General features: G+C 47.1%; 1 protein-coding gene across 4 annotated transcripts in view; it reads left to right on the top strand.

Annotated features, from left to right (window-relative positions):
• URB1 (URB1 ribosome biogenesis homolog) overlaps positions 1 to 20,520 on the top strand; it is a 97,123-nt gene that overhangs the window by 74,480 nt on the left and 2,123 nt on the right. For all 4 annotated transcript variants that reach the window (XM_031665711.1, XM_031665712.1, XM_021935537.2 and 1 more), the window contains 10 exons: positions 2,176 to 2,347; positions 3,092 to 3,194; positions 11,278 to 11,438; positions 12,062 to 12,173; positions 14,132 to 14,238; positions 14,754 to 14,897; positions 16,045 to 16,154; positions 17,263 to 17,460; positions 18,781 to 19,022; positions 19,650 to 20,249. In XM_031665711.1, the coding sequence (XP_031521571.1) occupies positions 2,176 to 2,347; positions 3,092 to 3,194; positions 11,278 to 11,438; positions 12,062 to 12,173; positions 14,132 to 14,238; positions 14,754 to 14,897; positions 16,045 to 16,154; positions 17,263 to 17,460; positions 18,781 to 19,022; positions 19,650 to 20,249 (1,949 nt within the window). The remainder of the gene's footprint in view (positions 1 to 2,175; positions 2,348 to 3,091; positions 3,195 to 11,277; positions 11,439 to 12,061; positions 12,174 to 14,131; positions 14,239 to 14,753; positions 14,898 to 16,044; positions 16,155 to 17,262; positions 17,461 to 18,780; positions 19,023 to 19,649; positions 20,250 to 20,520) is intronic.

Genomic DNA, 20,520 nt, shown 5'->3' with positions numbered 1-20,520 from the left:
TGCCTCACCTTTACAAGTGCCGCACCTCAGCGGGAGCTTGATCGAAGGTGCCATTGATAGAATGCACTTTTGGATCCCCTTTGCTGCCCTGGAGTCTTCTTTTCTCCTTGCCATTTGGGACTAGCACCGGAACATCTGCTCAATATGTACGTGTGTGTGTGTGTTCAGCCAGGAGGTGGGCTGACTGAGCCAAGGAAGATCCTTCAGGAGAGCTTGGAGGGAGGAGAAAATGATTTCCACTTCAAAGTACTTTGTTTAAAGATAAGAACTGCATCAGCTCAGAAGCTATCTCCGAACCCTCCACAAAAAAAAAGAAAGAAAAAGGAAATGAAAACATTTTTTTCTGTCTCTTAAGAACGTCCAGGGCTTGCATAGAAACTCTTCCCTTCTCCTGTGCCAGCCTCGCTCTTCTGACGTTGGACCTGGTGCTATGTCAGTTATGTCCTTTCTGTAGTAGAACAGTCCTCCTTATGTGAGGAAGAGGGGAGAGCAAATCGGAGGCGGGTTTTATCACAGTGCAGCATTGGTCCAGCTCCCCATTTCTGCAGGAGAACACCCTCTAACCCAGAGAGCAGAGAAAGCCAAGCAAGGCTGCGCTGGGAGTCGCAGATGGGGCTGGCTGTGAAGGGAGTCTAGTTTCAGCTCCCGGAGGAAGAGTGAATCAAGGATTTGCCACTCACTGGCTCTGTGGCTCTAAGGGGCACAGCATTTCCGCAAACAAAATAAACATCCCGTCCTTAGATGAGGGAGCAGGCCTGAGCTTGGGGAGCTGCGCTGGGGACCCTGGATGCTCCGTGGTGGCTCTCCCGCCAGTCAGTGGAGGGCAGTCTGCCGGTGTGCCTGGCGCATGGGCTGCCTGCCTGCCAGAAACTGAGGTGAACAGCGAGCATCCCTGAAAGGATGATTCTTTCCTTTTCTAACGTTAGTGACTGTTGTTTACTCACACAGAAGCAAACCTGTATTTAGAAGAATTTTGTTTAGAAGTATTTAGCTCTATAGATGTTACTTGAGTGCCTGGAGGCGCTGGGCTTGGTGCTCTCAGGAAAACCTACAGGAATGAGATACAGTCTTCCTGTCTGCTGAGGGTATCAGACTGTGAGAAATTTAGACATTTTTAAAGTGGCAGCTGACTCACGCCCCAAGATGTAAACCAGCTCTTACAGGAGCACCAAGAGCCAGGCTCTGTGTGCTCAGGACCAATTCGTGCCAGGGTTGGCATTTGGCAAGTCAGAGGGATTTAATTGAGGTGAGGTGGGCAAAGGGGCCTGGGACAGCAGGAGGAGGAAACAGCATGCAGGAGGTGGAAAATCAGGACATTTGGGAAAAGGGTGAGTAGCCCGGCTTATCGGGGTCATCGAATGTGTGCAGGGAAACAGGCAATGGGAAGGCCAAATGAATTGGCAGTAGAGGGTGGAAGTACCAGACAGAAGCATTTCCATTCCATCCAGGAGACAGCGGAGAAGCAGTCCTCATCACAGCTGGGCTCTGGGGAGCGGCCTGGCAGCAGCGGGGCAGTGGATGGGGGAGGGAGGAGAAGAGTTGGCGGAAGCGCTAGGCTAGAGTCATTTTCTAGGAAGAAGGCAGGGTGGCCTCTCACAGCTGCAGTGGAGGTTGTGGTGTGAAGGTTGTCCACAGCGTACACATGGTGGGCATAGCCGAAAGGCTGGTGTAGGCAGACCTGGTTCAGTCGTGGCCACATGTGAGCAGTGAGAGATCAGGATTCTGCTGCCGTGGTCTAGCATGGACTCAGGAGCCAGACTTCCTGAGTTTGAATCCCAGCCCTGCAATATACCATCTGGGCAGGTGAGCAGCTGAGCAACTTGCTTAATCCTCTCCGCACCTCTTTGCCCCATTTGCACATGGGAGATAGTAATAGTGCCCACCTGATGGAGCCATTGGGCAGATTGAGTGAATTGATCTACGTGAAGGACTTAGAATAGGCCTGCACATCATAAGCTCTGAGTAGATACCAGCTTCTGTCATCACCGACACTCACCCACCCTCAGCATCACCCTCACATAAGCTGTGATGGGATTGAGTGATGTAACATGTCACATGCTCAGAACAGCACCTGGTGTGAACTGGCGGCCTGACAACTGCTTGTTGTTGTTATCAGGATGAATTCTGTTCCCGGGGGGCCCTGTGACCAGTCTCTTTTCCTTTTTCTGGCTCTAGGGTGCTGCTGTGGGGCCCAGCGGCTGTGGAGCATCATAAGACATGCCGGAGCCTGGGCAGGTCATTGTGGCAGCAGCCGAGCGTCGGGGACATCCTTTGCCTGCTGGACCGGGATCGGATGATGCAGACCATCCTGCACTTCCCCCAGAACCGGAGGCTGCTGCCCTCTGAGGTGCGGCTGCTGCTGTTCTTTCCCTACCCACCCCGTTGCCCCAGCCGCAGGGGCTCCATCTGCACCCTCAGCTTCGTTTTTCTTGTTATTTACCATTTTATTAAGTAAGAATCTTCTCATATTTAAAGGTACAGAAACCAGACCCTCATAAGCCCACCACCCAGCTGCGACAATGATCTGCACTGGCCACGTTTGTTCTGTTTATACCACTCTGCTCCCCTGCCCCCAAGGAGATGATTTTGCAGCACATCCCAAGGATCCTATCATTTCATGTACAGGCACTGCTTTTAAAGAAGTACTTTGTTTTAGGCCCTTAAATATTCAAAATAATTTGAGCTCTGGCAATAGTGGGTAAACAGTTACGCCATACAGGTTGAGAATCTCTAATCTGAAAATGCCACATCTGAAATGCTCCAAAATTTGAGGCTTTTTGAGCACTAACATGAGATAGAGACGCCTTTGCTTTCCTGAGGCTCAGTGTACAGAGACTTTGTTTCATGCACAAAATTATCTTAAATTCTTGTATAAAGTTACCTGCAGACTATGTATGTTATGTGCATATGAAACCCAAATGATTTGTGTGTTGGTAGACTTGGCTCCCATCTCCAAGCTATCTCATTATGTATGCAAATATTCCAAAATCTGAAACACTTCTGATCCCAAGTGTTTCAGATAAGGGATACTCAACCTGTATTACCTTCGTGAGGTTGAATCACACATTTTTGTTGGTTTTGGCTCTTTCAGGACACACAGGAGCTGATATTCAAAGACAAGAGCAGGGTGGATCTTGATGGCCTCTACGACCCCTGCTTTCTCCTTCAGCTGTTCAGTGAGCTGACCAGGCCAGGTAACTGCAGCCTTCTCTGGGGTCAGGGCTTGCTATGCGTTTGCTATGCGTGACTTCTCAGAGGTCAGGTTGATTATGGTAATTATTGCCACAATTACCAGATGAGGACCTGAATCTTGGAAATGATTCTTAAGGGATCTTCAGCCACCCTCTCATCTGTTCATTCCAGTGATTTTCAGCAAAGTCACAGTTAGTATTTTGAACATACAGTGATGTAAAAAAAAATTGTAATTTTAAAATCTGGGAATGTCCAATTATCTTTGATGTTTCCCTAATTCCTAATGATGAGCATTTTCAGCATTTTTATTACTTACTGGTCAAATACCAACAGAAATGAGAGATTTTATTCCTGAAAATGAGTCAGCCTGCTGAGGTTGCCTTTTTCTTGGCTTAAATACATTTTGGAAATTATGTTTTGTGTCTAGTAGCCTCAGAGCGGGAGTTCTTGTGGGTGGAACGGGTTGTGGAGAGAGAAAGAAACACGTACATGTAACACACATTGAGAAACACTGAGATTGATCTTCCCAGGCTGGTCAGGTCTGTTGGTTGGGGGCATTCTGACAGTGTGCAGGATAGCTCATTGTGGCTTGAATTTGCATTTTTCTAATGGCTAATGATGTTGAACATCCTGTGGCTTATTTGCTATCTACATATCCTCTTTGGTGAAATGTCTGTTCATGCCTTTTGCCCATTTTCTAATGGGATGTTTTGTTTTTTGTTTTTTTAACTATTGCATTTGGGGATTTTTTTTTTTTTTTTGTCTTTCTTTTTTTGACTATTGAGTTTTAAGTGTTGTTTATATATTCTAGATACTAGTCCTTGAAAGGATTTGTGGTTTGCAAATATCTAATAATCCGTAGCTTATCTTTTAATCCTCTTAATAGGCTCTTTCACAGAGCAAAAGCTTTTAATTTTGATGAAGTCCAGTTGGTCAGTTTTTCCTTTTATGGATCATGTTCTTGGCATCTAAGAACTCTGTCTACCCCTAGATCCTGAGAAATTTTTCTTATGTTTCTATCTAAATGTTTCTAGTTTTACTCTTTACGTTTAAGCCCGTGATCTGTTTTGAGCTCGTTTTTCTGTGAGGTGTGAGGTCTGGGTCCCGATTCGTACTGCTTCACCTGTTGTTGTCGGTTGTTACAGCCTCTGTGTGTTGAAAAGTCCATCTGTCCCGCTTGTGACAGATGGGGGTCTCAGCTGCTCACTGGGCCTCCGCAGGTCTTTCCTGGTGGGGATGAGTAGAAGTGGGGGCTACCGAGTCACTGCTGGGCATGCTGAATGTCCTTGCTCTCTGCTAGGCTTCCTCTGACACCCCAGTGGGGTCAGGAGGAGTGTACTGTCACTGCCCAGGAGAGGAACATCCTGCCTTCCTCCTTGGCCTTCTCTGATGCCACCCCAACAGGGGATCTGGGGCTCCTCCTTCCAGCCTGGCAGGGCCGGGAGTCTAGGCTCCACCTTTGCTGATGTGCCTGGGAGTGGGGCACAGTGAAGTGTTTGGCTGAAGTATCGCCATTATTGTCTCAAAGTTTTCTGCTTTGTTAGGCAGCCTTTTTTCTTTTTCTTTTCTTTTCTTTTGTTGTTGTTAGAACAGACTTTTGTTGTGGCCTTTGTGTGTAAGAGAGCCTGTCGACGTCTCCAGATTGCTGACTTGAGCTCTAAGTCTAGGACAGATGAGGCAAGAAGACAACCCTGGAATGCACTACCTTGTTCTTTGGGTCTCAAGGTCTCTGTCTGGTCTGCTTTCTTTCTACCTTCCAGAATCATCTTATATTTGTTCTACAAATGACACTCAGTATTTTTCGTTCTGCTTGATAGGAAGAATAGGAAAAAGCGTGTCTATCTTGCCAGAATTGGGAAGTCTAAGTTCATTAATTTTTAACATTAGGTAATAGATTCACAGTTTGAAATTCAGCAGGTGCTGAAGGGTGTACAGGGAAAATCCGCTTCCTGCCCTACCTCTGGCCATAGTTTCCTCATTCTAGAGGGAGAACTGTTGCAGTTCCTTATGTTTTCCTAGGTCCAGCTTGAGATCCCAGTGGGGTGTGCTGGGGGCGTCGAGGCACGCATTTTGCTTCTGTGCTGGTTCGCACGATCCCTGAATGGACTGCCAGACTTCACAACTGGGGAGATTTAGGTGCACCGGGGAGACCGTGTTCCACTATTCATCCTGTTTTCCTCCTTTTTAAACTTGAAATTTTCTTTTCTCTACAAATGCTCCTACTTCTGAATAGATTTAGCAATCCTCTATCGGTGCCCTTTGTATCCCTTTTAAAAAGATCAAAGAGGCTGGGATTTCATAGAGATCTTCCCATCAATAGGCCTTTGTGTTGGCTCTAGCTCCCCTTGGTGAGCACTGTGGTTTGTTGCTGAAGCTAGATTTTGTTTGCAAGAGAGCAGAAGGCATTTCATACAAATGTCAGATTACGGTAATAGCAAACGGATATCTTAATTGCCCTGATGGCGATTTTAAGCAGCAGGCTAACTGCAGCAGATCTCCTATTCTGTGGCCAGGAAGCTCTTCTGATTTCCCCTGTGCCTCAGTGGCGCTGGCTAAGTCTGTTACTCATCAAACATGGAAATAAAGTTTCCGTACTCTCAAAAAATGCAAGACTACTGGACATTTTAACTTTAGTGAATTATGACAAATCATTTAGTCTGTCCTCTGTCTCACAATAGAGCTTTCAGGAGAAAAAGGCTTGGAAAATGTTTAATAGCAAAATCAGAATGTTAATTTTCATGAAATCTTGAGTAGTGTACTTTCCCCCCACCCCTCCTTGGTCTGGGAGGACTTTTTTGAAGAGCTGTCACTAGTAAATGGTCTTTCAAATTAGGAAAATGTACCAGGTACCAGTTGCCTTATGTTAAATTTCCAAATACATCTATTATAAGTTTTATTGGTTTAATATAGGTAAAAAAATTGCAGAACTTGTCTGTCCCAATCTTGGAAAGGAATTGCAATAGCCAAAAATTTACACAAAAAATTCATATCAAAGTAGAACGTTTCAAAAGGCATAGAGGTGGAGAGGGAAATGGATATACCAAAAACAGAAACAAAAAACCACTGCCCGAAAAGTACGTTTATTAGATGTTGCTCTGGGCATCTTGTCATCCTGAACAAAAAATGGAGGCCTGGTTTTTAAACAGATTTCATTGATTGCTAAAGGGAAGCATACCCCTTCGTTGGAAGAGGCAGATTCCTGGCACTGAAATAGTTGAAGTGTGACATATAGAAAAGTCAGTGGTAGTGACACCACCAGCCAGATCAGGGCATAGAACAGTAAGCAGCTCCTCAAGCCCCTCCCTCCCTAGAAGGGGCCAGCATCCTGTATTTGAACTTAATGTAAATGGCGATACACATGATGCAATCTTTTCTGCCAAGCTGCATTTATCCCATGTTATATTTGTGAGATTCAGCTACCCAGAGTGTAGCAGAAGTTCTGAACAGTATGTTTTTACTTCCTGCGGTGGCACCTGGGTCCAGGTATTGCTAAACTAACTGTAATCCTAAATTGATCATACAATTAATTTTTATATGTGGCTGCCAGTCTTGAGAGTAATTACAGTCTCACTGCTCCGTTTTCAGCCTTTTACTGGAAGTGAGAACCTATTTTCTTAACCTTATTGCTTTCCTTCTCTGAGTCCTTGGCCAAGAAACAGGGCCAACCAAGGCTGTTAGCAATGACAGTGACAAATGCTTTTTCCACAGTGAACTCTTGTCCTCAACAGAACTGGGCTGAAATCTACAGCTCATAATTCACACATGCCACAAGGCAGCCAGAACAGGAAGCCCCGTTTGCAATTCTCTGAGCCTCATCACCAGACGACCAGAGCGCGCAGGTTCCTCTGACTCTTCTCACTGTGATGAGTCTAGCCCAGTGGGGTGCCTCTGGGGGATATTATGGAAAAAAGAGGTGTAAGGAAGATTTCTGATGCTCCAACAGCACAGTTACACTGCTACTGAAGCCCACTAAAACTGGGGCACATTTTTTTAAGAGTCGGGGTGTCACTCTGTCACCTAGGTTGGAGTGCAGTGGCACAATCATGGCTCACTGTATACCCAAACTCCTTTTTAGCCATCCTCCTGCCTCAGCCTCCTGAGTAGCTAGGACTGCAAATGTGCACCACCATGCCTAGCTAATTTTTTTTTTTTTTTTTTGGTAGAGACTGTATCTCTCTGTGTTGCCAGGGGAACTCCTAGCCCCAGGTAATCCTCCCACCTCAGCCTCCTAAGTTGCTGGGTGAGCCATTACACCAAGTTTTGGGGCAGTTTTAATTTTAATCCTTGATAACTTGTCCTGGTTAAGCCATTTTGATCTGAAGGTCTGTTAAGGCCAAGTTGCTATTCATGAGGTTCTTGAAACAAAGAGAATGGCATTTATAAATATTTTTAAATAGCCTATTATGTTTTCAACATTCTGAGGGCAGCTCTTTTCCATAAGTGTTACAAAGCCAAGATTTTCATAGACTAGCAGAGATGAGCACAAAACAGGAAACTGACTTTTCCTCATGGACACGTGGAAAATCCATTTGTCTTAGAATGTCAGTGATTACTAAAAATATCCCAGCCAGCTGAGTATTAGCTGCTTTTAGTGAGTATAAACTAAATGTTTAGAATGTTCTCTTTCCCAAATGTAGTCCATTTACCTATATTTGTTATGTACTTATGTAGGTGTCTCTTAAATACATTTCTCCCATCTTTTGTAAAACAATATAATTTTATCTAGTTTGGTGCTTTTAAAGCTTTTGGATTTCTTTTCCCCTCTTATCAGAAACAGTCACTTGTGAGAAATAAGAAAATTAGGCTGGGCATGGTGACTCATGCCTGTAATTCCAGCACTTTGGGAGGCCAAGGCAGGCTGATAACTTGAGGCCAGGCGTTTGAGACCAGCCTGGCCAACATGGTGAAACTCCGTCTCTACTAAAAATATGAAAATTAGCTGGGCGTGATGGCACATGCCTGTAGTCCTAGCTACGCAGGAGGCTGAGACACAAGAATCTCTTGCACCCATAAGGCAGAGGTTGCAGTGAGCCAAGATTGTGCCACTGCACTCCAGCCTGGGCGACAAAGGAGACTCTTCTTTTTTAAAAAGTAGAAATAAGAGAATTAGAAAATTTTGTTCCTAAACTGCTATGCCCAAGAGTCATCTGACTATGTTCTTTTCATCCTTTCACTTTTAGTCTATGTCTTGATATTGCAAATGGGTTTCTTGAAGGCAGCATGTACCTAGGTTCTGCTTTTTATCTAATCTGACCATCTCTGCCTTTTAATTGGAGTGTATACATCATTTATATTTAATGTGATTGTTGATCTGACTCTAAATGTCTTTTGTTGACTTTTAGCTGCAACTTTCATATGTGTATGAGTGCATGCATGCATATTTTTACTGGTTGCTCTAGGGTTTATAGTACACATCTTCAATCTATTACAGTTTATCTTCAAGTGAGATGATACCACTGCATGTATAGTATAAGAACCTTGTAACAGTATAGATCCATTTCCTCCCTTCTGGCTTTTCTGCTATTCTTATCATGCATTACACTTCAGTATGCTATAAACCGTACAATATATTGTTTTTGCTTCAAATTGTCATTATTTTTAGAAGAAATGTAAATATTTGATATTTGCCATATTGCTACCATTCCTTTGTGTAGATCTAGATTTCTATCTGGTATTGTTTTTCTACTTCCTAAAATACTGCCTTTAAGAATTCTTATAGTTCAAGTCTACTGGTGACCAATTATTTTAGCTTTTTTGTGTCTGAAAAAAGTCTTAACTTTTGAAAGATTTTGATGGGGTATAAAATTCAAGGTTGACAGTTTTTTCTTATAGTACTTTAAAGAAGTCACTCCTCTGGTTTCTGAATTTTTTTGTTGTTGTTGAGACGGAGTCTTGCTGTGTCACCCAGGCTGGAGTGAAGTGGCGTGATCTGGGCTCACTGCAAGCTCTGCCTCCCGGGTTCACACCATTCTCCTGCCTCAGCCTCCCAAGTAGCTGGGACTACAGGCGCCCGCCACCATGCCCGGCTAATTTTTTGTATTTTTTAGTAGAGACGGGGTTTCGCCATGTTAGCCAGGATGGTCTCGATCTTCTGACCTCGTGATCCACCCGCTTCGGCCTCCCAAAGTGCTGGGATCACAGACATGAGCCACTGTGCCCGGCCCCTGAATTGGGTTATTTCTTACAAGAAATCTGCCATTCTTATCTTCATTCTTCTGTATGTCATGTGGCTGTTCTTAAGATTTTTTTAAAATCACTGGTGTCAAACAATTTGATCATGATGTGCTTTGGTGTGATTTTCTTTTTGTAATAATGCTTGCATGATATTCTTAATGTTTTATGTTATTGAGTTTTGTGGCTTTCTAGGTTTATAGTTTTTTGTTTTTTGTTTTTTTTTTGTTTTTTTGTTTGGTCAGATTTAGAAAAGTTTTGGCCATTGTTTCTTCAGATATTTTTCAGGGACCCCAATTACACATACCCACAGGACACTGATGTTCTGTTCATATTTTTTCTCTCTGTGTTTCAACTTGGATAGTTTCTGTTGCTGTCTTAAGTTCACTAATCCTTTTTGGTCTAGTGTCTAATCACTGATAATCCCATCTGTATTGGTCCGTTCTTGCACAGGTATAAAGAACCTGAGACTGGACAATTGATTAAAAAAAAGAGGTTTAATTGGCTCATGGTTTCATAGTCTATACAGGAAGCATGGCTGGGGAGGCCTCAGGAAACTTTTAATTATTGTGGAAGGCAAAGGGAAAGCAGGCACATCTTACATGCCAGAGCAGGAGGAAGTGGGGCAGTGCCACACACTTCTAAACAACCAGCTCTTGTGAGAACTCACTCGCTATGATGAGAACAGCAAGGGAAAATCTGCCCTGAGATCCAATCACCTCCCACTGGGGTCCCTGCCTCTAACACGGGGGTTTATAATTTGACATGAGATTTGGGTAGGGGCACAAATCCAAACCATATCACCATCCAATGTGTTTTTCAGCTCGGATATTTTCATTTTCATCTCTTTGGTTTTAGGTTTTTGCATCTTCTGTGTCCCTGCTTAACATGCTTAATCTTTCTGTAACTTTTAAAAATGTCATCAGTGAACTGTCTCTTATTGATAGTATATTCCATGATTACTCATTTGGAGTAGTCATTTCAGTTGGCTTGTGTTTGATACCCAATTAGGCCACTGGTCACTCTATCTCAAGAACATCATTGTGGGTAATTATCAAGATCAGTTTAATCATTAATCATTAATCCCTGTTCTAAGGTTCTTCTTGATAGTATTTATCTTGTAAAATAGCCTGGGCTTTTATTAAGGAGTGGTGAGGTGTCCTCAGTTTTATTCGTGGAGAGCCCTCTAGGTTGTGGTAAGGCACATCCCCTCATGTGTCTGACCTTCTCCCTCTCTCTTTGAGTCTTCTCCACTCCTGTAGTGATTGTCAGCTTCTCTAGGCCTCACAAATGGCAAGTGGATACCAGCCAACAGGCTCTCTGGACCGTAGCTTTTGATTAAGCTTAGTGAGCCACTTTTCTGTGAGATTTGTGTTGTTCGTTTGAAGGAAGAGCTAGGGTTGCAGAGTGAGTATGAGTGAGTCCTTTGTCGGGCTGGTTGGCATCAGCTGCCTTTTCCTGCTTTCACTGCCATACGTGCTTTCCTCGGTGATGCTTGTAGACAGATGCCCGCAGTGGAGGGCTGAGCAAGGTGGAAGCTGGGGACTGATTTTCTCTGCTGATTCCCAGTTGTGTTCCCCCAGCCGCTGGCATGCTGGGGTCTCCGCAGTGGGTCTCAGTGTCACCTCCAGTATCCTGACTCATTGGGTGTTTATGAGAAGTAATGAAATTATCCTGGTTGGGATGTATGAGTGTTTTAAAAACTGAAGGTATGGTCATTATTGCCACATAAAGGAAGGGTTTGTTTTTGTATAACTTCAGCAGAAGTTAGGAGGAGTTGGAGAGAGACTTGCATTCCTTGTGCTTGGCACATGTAGCTATTGGTAAGACGCAAGAGGAAATTTCATTCTCCAGGTTAACAATAATAATGAAATCATATTGTGTGTGTTTCATGCTGTATCTTATTTCCTGTAGAGTTTGTGGTGGATTGTCGAAAATTTTTGGATTCAAATGCTCTGGGCCTAACTGTCACAGCCCTCAGCAGCTATGACCCCCAGATGCGAGCCATAGCCTACCATGTCCTGGCGGCCTACTACTCGCACTTGGAGGGGGCACGGTTCCATGAGCAGTCCCAGGTAAGTAGGAAGAGTGTACATCCCACTGTGGGGGTGGGCTGCGGGCTTCAGAGAGCGGGCTGTCCGCCCAGTTTGGTGGAAGGATTTACTAAGGAGCATGGAGGTGGCGTGTTGCCGGGAGGGCTCTGCTGAAGAGCAGAAGTCTGTTCCCTTAGGAGGTGATGCCGGAGGTTGCCTTTGATCCACAACCCCCTGTGGAGGCTGAGAAAAGTGTCTCCGTACAGACTTTCTTGTGTTGTGTGTAGACAAAATGATTTGAATTCTACTGAGTATTTCTTTGGTCTAAACTCAGTGGTTAAGGTAGCTATTATCCACAATACACTGAACCTCAGAAACCTGTACCCCGTGGTGCTGGAGGAGCAAGAGCAGATTAGCTTTTCGGGGCGTGGTGCCAGACTTCTCTCTGCTGTTGTGCACATGACTGACTCCTAAAATAAAACGAACAGCGTTCCAGAGATGCTGGCGAGTACTGTGTCTGCTCCTGTGAGCTTCGTCTTTGGTGGCCCCTGGGATATGAAGAGCACGCACACCCTGCCGAGCCCCGGTTCGGCTGCACCAGAGAAGACTGACCATAGTTCTGAACACGCTCATCTTACGTTTTCCTTTTCTGTTCTGTTTTCAAGCTACTTTACCTGTTGGATGTAGTCCGGAATGGGATTCGAACTCAGGACATGAGACTCACTTTTACCTTGGCGCTCTTCATTGCCAAAGCAGCCCTGCAGATTTTGAAACCAGGTACCACTGACATAATTCGGTTGAGGGGAAATTGGAAAGCTGAGGCTGAGCAAGTCCACTTCTAGGGGTTAGTCCCACAGGTGTAGTGGGTCACACATCTGTGTTCAAGGCCACTCCGTGCTCATGGTCGTGGAAGATGAGGAGTCCCCGAAGTCCCCATCAGCTCTGGACAGTAAATAGATGAGGGCTGTGAGGAAGCTCGTCATGGACCCCTGTGGGGTGAAATCCAGAAAAAATGAGATGACAAAGCAAAGTGCAGAACAGCATTTATAATGGAGGGAAAGAGTGCATATTCCTGTTTGCTTGTAGTTATAGAAAACTGTGGTGAGAGCAAGTAAAACTGGAGTTCAAATGTGGGCCAATCACATCATAGGGATTGGAACCTGGGGCTAAAAGCGTGGACATAGCCAGACTGTCCCGGACTTCCCCATGCCCGTTTCTTCCTCTAAGATGGGGTGATGATAGGACCCACTGCCTCTAGCATTGCTGTGAGGGTGATGAGGATCACGCACTTCTTTTGTTTTTTGGTGCTTTTTTGGAGACACGGTCTGGCTCTGTCACCCAGGCTGGAATACAGTGGCATGATCTCGGCTCACTGCAGCCTCGACCTCCCAGGCTCAGGTAATCTCTCACCTCGGCCTCCCGAGTAGCTGGGACTACAGCGAATGCCACCACGCCTGGCTGATTTTTTTGTAGAAACAGTTTCATTATGTTGCCCAGGCTGGTCTCAACTCCTGGGCTTAAGCAGTCCTCCTGCTTCAGTCTCCCAAAGTGCTGGGATTACAGGGGTGAGCCACCACACCTGGCCTAGATCACACACACACATACACATGTAAGTGCCTGGCACAGTAAAAACCCATCGGTGATAGCTGCCGTCACCATCACCGTCATTATTAATCATCGATTCATGCTTTGGCTCATGGGTCCTTGGCTACAGAGCTTTTGGTGTGTGAGTACTGTGCAGGTGTAACCCACGTCGTTAGAACAAGGCTCCTTTTTGTTACAGGAATGGGGCTACCACTGCTGAGATACTGTGACTAGAAGTGAGCTCATGCTAAGACTGGTTTTGGTTATGGAGAGAAGAATCATAGAAAGTTAGTACCATCAGGGACCATAGGGTGCTTTTAGTATAACATGGTTCTATTTCAGATGAGAGAACAGCCCACTCACCGTTTCCACCCCACCCCCCACACTCATAACTGAGGCTCCCGAGGGTAGGTAGCTTGTCAAGGCCCCACAGTTCGTTCACGGTCAAGTTGCTATTAGAATTCAGATCTGATTTTCATCTGCTCCCATTTCATTTTATTCCATGGGTTTACTTGCCTTGGAGATTTGGAAGGGGAAGAAAATAATTGGCAGAGACCATGACGGTTTTGGTCCTGGGTGTAGCTCTGTCCCACACTGGTGCTCATGTCAGGGTGGGACATGTGCAGGGCAGCTTGGTCATGGGGTAGACTCGTTGGTGATCCAAGGATAGGAGATGGCAGAAGCTAGGGTGTCTGTTGCCTCTGCCTTGTTGCATTCCAGAGGCACTCAGCAGTGTCTGAGCCTCCCCTGCTGTGACGGTTCCTTTCAGTGAGAAGCTAGAGGCAGGTGCAGCAGGTCGGTGTGGTGTCAGCCCTGATCTGTGGGATGCGTGACCAAGTCCCAGCCTTCCCACCTGCTGGTTTGAGCCTGTGCTGTAGGACAGGAGCTGGGGAGGGGGAGGTGGCGAGGTCCCTGAAGGACTCAACGTCCAGCAGTGGTTTCTGAGCCAGGAGAGCAAGCCTGTGTGCAGTATGGAGCTGAGGTGTCGAATTGGGTTCTCATTGTCGAGAGCCAGTCCTCTGGGTCAGGATACAAAAGTTCCTGGGAGGGGATTTATGTCTGATACCCAGAACGCCGGCCTCTGAGTGCTGCCAGACCAGGGGGCGTCCTGCTGGGGCCTGCTGTGACTGACTGCCTGCCTGTGTTCTCAGAGGAGCACATGTATCTGAAGGTCAGCAACTTCCTGCTGTCGCACGAGTACTTGAACATGGACAAAGTGCCAGGCTTCTACCAGTTCTTCTACAGCTCCGACTTGGAGGTATGCTTCCACAGGCCCCTGAATTGATTATGCAGCCGCCGTTGTCTACTGCCGTTTTCCCCATGGATACTGTGTGCTGCACAGCCCGCACGATTGTGCAGGCAGTGACCACGCAGGCCTGCACTTCGGAATGCCTCTGTGCTGTGGCCTCACTTCTACTAGGTGCCCCACACCTTCAAAACTCTGCTTCAGAGTCCTGAGCTTTACGACATTCTCGTATTTTCTGGTGAATCACTGGGTTAAATATTAAATTCTTTTTTTAGATACTCATATTAAATGTTCTTTCATAGAATACCTATCTGACTTCAGTATTTAAACTTGACTCGATCCTCCATTTTTGACCTGAAGAAATAGAATCAAAGATGAGATCAGGGATTTTTCATTATCAGACACGGAGGTCAGGGCTGCTGTGTTACAACCTTTGCCGCCACTTAAAAATAGTAGTGTTTGAACAGTTGTCAGATGAAAGGACTTTCACTTACTTAACAACGGTTTTTTGTGTGCCTGGGTTATAGCAAAAAACGGAGCAGGAGTGGGTGTTTGGCCTTCTGCGGCAGGGGATCCGTGACAAGCAGTGCTATGAGCTGTGTGCCCGCCGTGGCATCTTCCACATCATCCTGTCCTTCTTCTACAGCCCACTGTGTGACGAGGCGGCGCAGGTACATGGGTTCCGCAAGCTTATTTGAAAGCGAGAGGTCTGTGCCGCTTCTTAAGGTTTTATTTGGAAGTCAAGTCCGTGTGAATTCAGTTCCCAGTCTGGACACGACCGACCTAAACCTGGCTCTCAGTTAGGGGAAGTGAGACACTGACAGCGCCTGTCCTGCTCCCTGCGTGCAGAGCAGGTGGATTCACTCGAGGCTGCAGTGTTGTGACCCCCAGTGTCGTGTGTCCTCTGCATATTCTTTACTGCGGCCCTCCTACTGTGTATATGGCCCTTGGCATATACGAAGGCCATCAGTGGGGCGTACTGATCACTAATCATGAGCCTTCGGAGTGGCCAGAAAGTCTAGAAACCCCGTCAGTGACTGAGGTGCTTTGGAATCACCAGGATTTCACCTACTACAGAAGTTGGGGGTCATTAGAACTCATTTAGAAAGCAAGAGTCAGGTTGAAACAGACAGCCTCACCTAACCAGTCAGGAACCAAGAGCTGGTGTGTGTGCCTTCTAGATATTACAGGTAGGTGGTAGAAGGAAATAGGAAAAGCCTTTAGTATTTTGATTAATTTCTAGCATAGTCAGCTTTTGTTTCTCATATGTAAAATGTGGGTAAATAGAGTAAGTCAAGATGAAGAAGCCCATTTGATTACACTGAATTTGAGTATGGTAACTTTTTGTTTTTTGTGGCATGTGAGAATTCTGAAGCACCCCACGAACACGTCAGGGGACAGTCCCATTTTTATGTCCTCCCTTCCAGTTGGTAAACACAGGGTTGCATGGCTCATGGCTGGTGGCCAGTGGCTGGCCTGGAGGCGGGCCTCACATAGTCCCTGTGCCGGCGGCTGCGCGTCTGGGCCATTGGCTTCTGTGGTGCAGCTTTGCTTGTGGGTGGGCTCCAGATGATGGATTAATGGAAGTGGGATCCCCCGGGCCCAGAGATTGCTGTGGAAGTCTGTGTCCTCTGGCTGTCACTTGTGGGGAAGGGCACGTTCGTACACGGCCACCACTCTGACAGACTTAGCACAGCAGGCTTCATTTGCAGCCGCCACCTGTAATAGCACCATACCATTACATTTTTAAAATGGTTTCTTTAATCAAGTAAATTGGGTTTTCTCACTGAAGAGTAACTTCTTGTTTGGGGTTTTCAGAATTGGATTCTGGAAATTCTACAGAATGCTGCCCAGGTTGCCAGATCTGCCTATGAAATCATACGAGACTATAGCCTTTTAACATGGATTTTACACATCCTTGAAAGCAAGTAAGTACCTTTTGCATGCGAGGTGCGCGTCAGGTGGGAAGGAAAGGAACAGAAACAATGGTGTCTGCTGCCAGCTCTATTGGTTGGAAATGTCCAGTAAAATCCATGCTCTCTGAAATGCAGTGTCCTCCAATGCTACCATATGCCTGGCAGTCCTGCTCCTGGCAGTGCCAAAGTGCCTTTCCTCCATTCACAGCCTTTCCTTGAGTGTCTCTTGTCTGCCATGGGACAGCAGACACCAGCTGCTGTTCACATCTGGCAGAGTCTCTGCCAGCCTGTCTGGCTCTGTTCTGCTCAGGTCAGGCTCCTCCCCTGGTGTCCCAGCAGCCTTCTGTGCTCTGAAGTAGTGTCCTGTTCGCTAAGGCTTTAGCAGCTGCAGCCGTCTGTTGCAGGAGGGCTGGTCTAACAGCTTACAGGGCTCTGCTGTCAGTGCGGGGTCTGTCATCAGTGACGAGCCCGCATTGGAGGAACAGCACCAAGGGTCTGAACTTGATGATTTATTGTGATTCCTGATTCTCCTGCTGTTTGAGACTGAAAAGATGAAGACCCTGTCACAGCAGACAGCACTTGGCAGGAGGGCTCTGTCTTACAAAGAACTAACTACTATAATAAGCCTGGGAGAATGCAGGCCCTTTTGTGCATTTTTTAAAGTATTTCCTGAAATTTCTCTAAAAGAAAGTAATATATCCAAGTATATCTGCAAACAACAAAAAAAAGGGGGTGTGGGGAAGAAATTAATATCCAAAATTAGAATGTGTATTTGGACATCAACTTCAAGACTGTTTCAGGTTTATAAAAGGCATAATTAGCTAATGTTCCTGGCTAATAATGGCTTGTTTTAGAAATTGAGTTGTTATCATGAACCGGACAGTTTTTATTAGTGTGCCCCAGTGGCTGCTGAATTTTTGGAGGGACTTAGGGCAGTCTTCTGTTAGGAAGGGGCACCTTGTCCTGTGTGGAAGCTGCGTTCGTATAGCAAGCACCCTGTTTTTACTTGGAGACTATGCTTGTCTAGGGGGATGAGCAGATAGGATAATGGAGGGGGATCGTCTGATCCTGCTGAAAGGACAAGATGTGGCAGATTGAAGGCTGCTGTGCTTGGTTTTAGGTTTCTGGAGACTCCGCTGCTGTCTAATGTGATCTCCTTGCTCCACACACTGTGGGTGACCAACCTGGGGGATAAGGCAGTGGAGTGGGAGAGCCAGCACCCTTGCCAGCCTGGTTCCCGGGAGCCCGCCAAGCGGCTGGCCTTGCACCTGGTCAACGAGTTCCTTTATGTTCTTGTCGTGCTCATGAAGCACCTGAGGTGAGTCCTGCCCCCGCCAGGGGGTCCTTCCTGGCCTCTTGGATGCTGTTGGTCTGCCACCTGTGGACACCATGTCTCGGTCACGACTCTGGCTGTACCAGGGGAACGCTGGGCTGTGACCTGCTGTGGATTGGGGCAGAGTATCAGTGTCAGGTGTAGGTAGTGTCAGAACATCTATTTCATTAGCTCTTTCTTTCCCCTTCAACTTTATAAGGCTTCTTGTCAAGGCCTTGAGAACTTAACATACTTTTCAAACCCGAGTATGCATTGTTTGAGGTCATTTTTAGCCGGCGAGCCATCTACCTTGATACTGTGATTCAAACACTAGAATCAAGTGATGTTTCATAGAAAGAAAGTATTTTCTATGACTCTAACATAAGACAGGGTGTTCCCAAAGTTGCCTCTGCCTTCATTATATTAGCCTGTGAAGACTCATTGTCCATGAATTCTCTTGAATGTTTCAGTATTTTCACCCGATCCCTTGGAGTCATGCTTTTGGTTTCCTCGGAAGAGCTAAATTTCCCTCCGAATCTACCATGTTACAGAAAATACACAGTGTGCACTCATTATTTCTGATTTGGGAGCCAAGTGATGCTAACCGGAACCAGAAGGTTGATAGCAAGAGGATTATAGTCTCAGAAGGAAAACTGTCTTGATAAAGAACAAGGCCTTTTGTTTTGTATTGTTTAAAACTGAATTGTTAAGTCCATGCTGGATAGTCAACGTTTCCTATGTAGGGATTGTCGGAAGACGTGCTGGTGTCTAAGAACCAATTGCTATTTAAAATACTGGTTTTACGTTTACAATTGCGTGGAAGCGATGTTACAGGATTTAACTCTCTTGGAGTTCAGGGAGATCTGTTTCCTCCTGGTGGCCATCAGTCAGGTTTTGGCCATGGGTGATGACGCTGTCCCAGGGCCTCCCTGAGTTTTTCTCACTTCAGACTGGTGGTCAGCGAGGCAAGGGAAATGGGCAGGCCCAGAGTGGAGCCCTCGCAGGCTCTTGGCACCCTGGCTGTTTGAGGTGGCCAAACTCAAGCTGTGTGTTTGGCCACCCTGTTTAGCCAGGGTTTCTGGAAGCTTCTGTGCCTCTGGGGTGCAGATCATACTCCAGGTCCCCTTTGTGCCTTGCTGGAGTGGCTCACTTTTTTCTTTTCTGCATCCTGGGGGCCCATGCTAGATGTCTGCTGTGCAGGAAAAGCTGGTTCCTGGAGGAACTGTGTGTACCTCTGGGTGTGTGATGTCGTCAGGCTGCCACAGTGCTGCCTGCAAGGCTGGGGAGGCAGCCTTTGCTCAGTCTGTAACATTGGCTCCCAAACAGGCCCACCTTGGCCCCCATCCAGCTGACCAACTTCTTCGGGACACTTGAGTCTGTGCTGAGGTACCGGGCCACCGTCATACAGGCCTTCAAGGACATGAACAGATTCACTGTAAATGAGACAGTGCTTTCCACCAAGGACGTCCTTGTCCTCTTGCACAAATGGAGCCTCATTGAAAGAGACCTCAAACTCCAGGAAGACCTGAGAGCAGCCATTGAGAAGGGCCAAGCCCGGGAGCTCATGAGTAAGTGTCAGGACCCAGGATGGCCCCGATTAGCCAACACCTCTCTCTCTCCCTCTCTCTCCCTCTCCCTCTCTCTCTCTCTCCCTCTCTCTCTGCCTCTTAGCCACATTTCCAAAGCTAATGAGGCTCAGAGATGGGACACATCCATCTTGGAGCCCTGGAGGGGGAGCTGGGCAGCCTTTGAGTTTCAGCCCAGCTACTGACTAGCTGTCTGTCTTTGGAGAAGTCACTTCACCTACGTTAGTGTCAGGGTGCCCACTTGTAAAGAGGCTGGGGATGGCTATGAGCTACTTGCTGCCACCTCATCCTGTAGTGCAGGGTTAAGGAAAAGACTGGAACCAGACCTCCTGGACTGAAGCTCTGATGCTGCCCTGATTCCCTGTGTTTAAAGAGGACAGTAATGGCGCCTGCCTCACGGTGTGAGGATTAATGAGTTGGTTATAACAACAGTGATGACAGGCATAGTGAAACATCGAGCACTCACCAGGCTCCTGACGTGGGAGCAGGGCCAGGTGCTCAGGACATGCAAGCCGCTCTGCGTGTCCCCCATTGACACCTCCCCACATCTGGATCTGTGTGGGCAGGAGGGACCCCCGTTTCACTACCTTCTCTTTGTGCATTTCACAGAAATGCTCAAGGATAAAAACAAGCCTGTCGTGCCAGCCCGAGCCAAAGGCCCACGGGGCCGAAAGAGGAGGCTAGGGGAGGCAGAGGAGATGGCCGACCCTGAGCTGATGGCATCTACCTTGGAGACATGCAAGGGCCTCCTGAGGTCCATCTTGACCTACTGGGGACCAGTGATCCCTGTTCCTGACCCCACTCAGGAGCCTGTGGACTCAGCCAGCCCCGAGAGCAATGCACCAGGCCCCGTGTATGCCGCCGCTTCCCTGGCAGTCAGTTGGGTGCTGCAGTCGGTGGCCGAGCACCCGCTCAGCAGGGCAGAGGCTGCAGGACTGGTTGGCTGGCTTAAGAGCCACATTTTGCCACACCCTGTGGTTGTGGCTGACCTCCTTAAGGATGGTGCCGTGAGGAGCAGCATATTCAAGCTGTATAGCCGGCTCTGTGGGGCCGAGGGGCTGGCGGGGCCTGCGCAGGAGGTGGCCTGCCTGTTCAATCTGGTCATGCTGCAGCTGGTGGCCGCCCAGGGCCAGGCAGGGAGCCCCTTCCACCCGGCCATGGAAGCTCTCTGCCTGTCTTCTCTGAGTGAGAAGAACGAAGCCACACGAGGTAAGGCTGGTTTTTTCGTTGGAGGCTGAAGAAATGGATGCAGAAGTGGGTCTGGGGCAGGAGTGACTTCTGTGCTTGGAACGCTTAGGTTTCTGCCAACTTCCTCAGCTGGCTATTGTGCCTGCTTAGGTGGCCTCTTACGGTTCTGGGGTTGTAGAGAACTTGCCACTGGGCATTGAATGTGAAGGGGAGGAAGTCTTTGTCTTCACTTGCAGGGGAAACCTTTGGTGCTGGTTGTGTTGACGGTGCAGAGAGGGCACCGCAGAACCTT

Source organism: Papio anubis, chromosome 4 (assembly GCF_008728515.1).
Source record: "Papio anubis isolate 15944 chromosome 4, Panubis1.0, whole genome shotgun sequence".
Classification (NCBI taxonomy): domain Eukaryota; kingdom Metazoa; phylum Chordata; class Mammalia; order Primates; family Cercopithecidae; genus Papio; species Papio anubis.
Note: the sequence above shows the minus strand (reverse complement) of the source record. Positions and strands in the feature narration are given on the sequence as shown.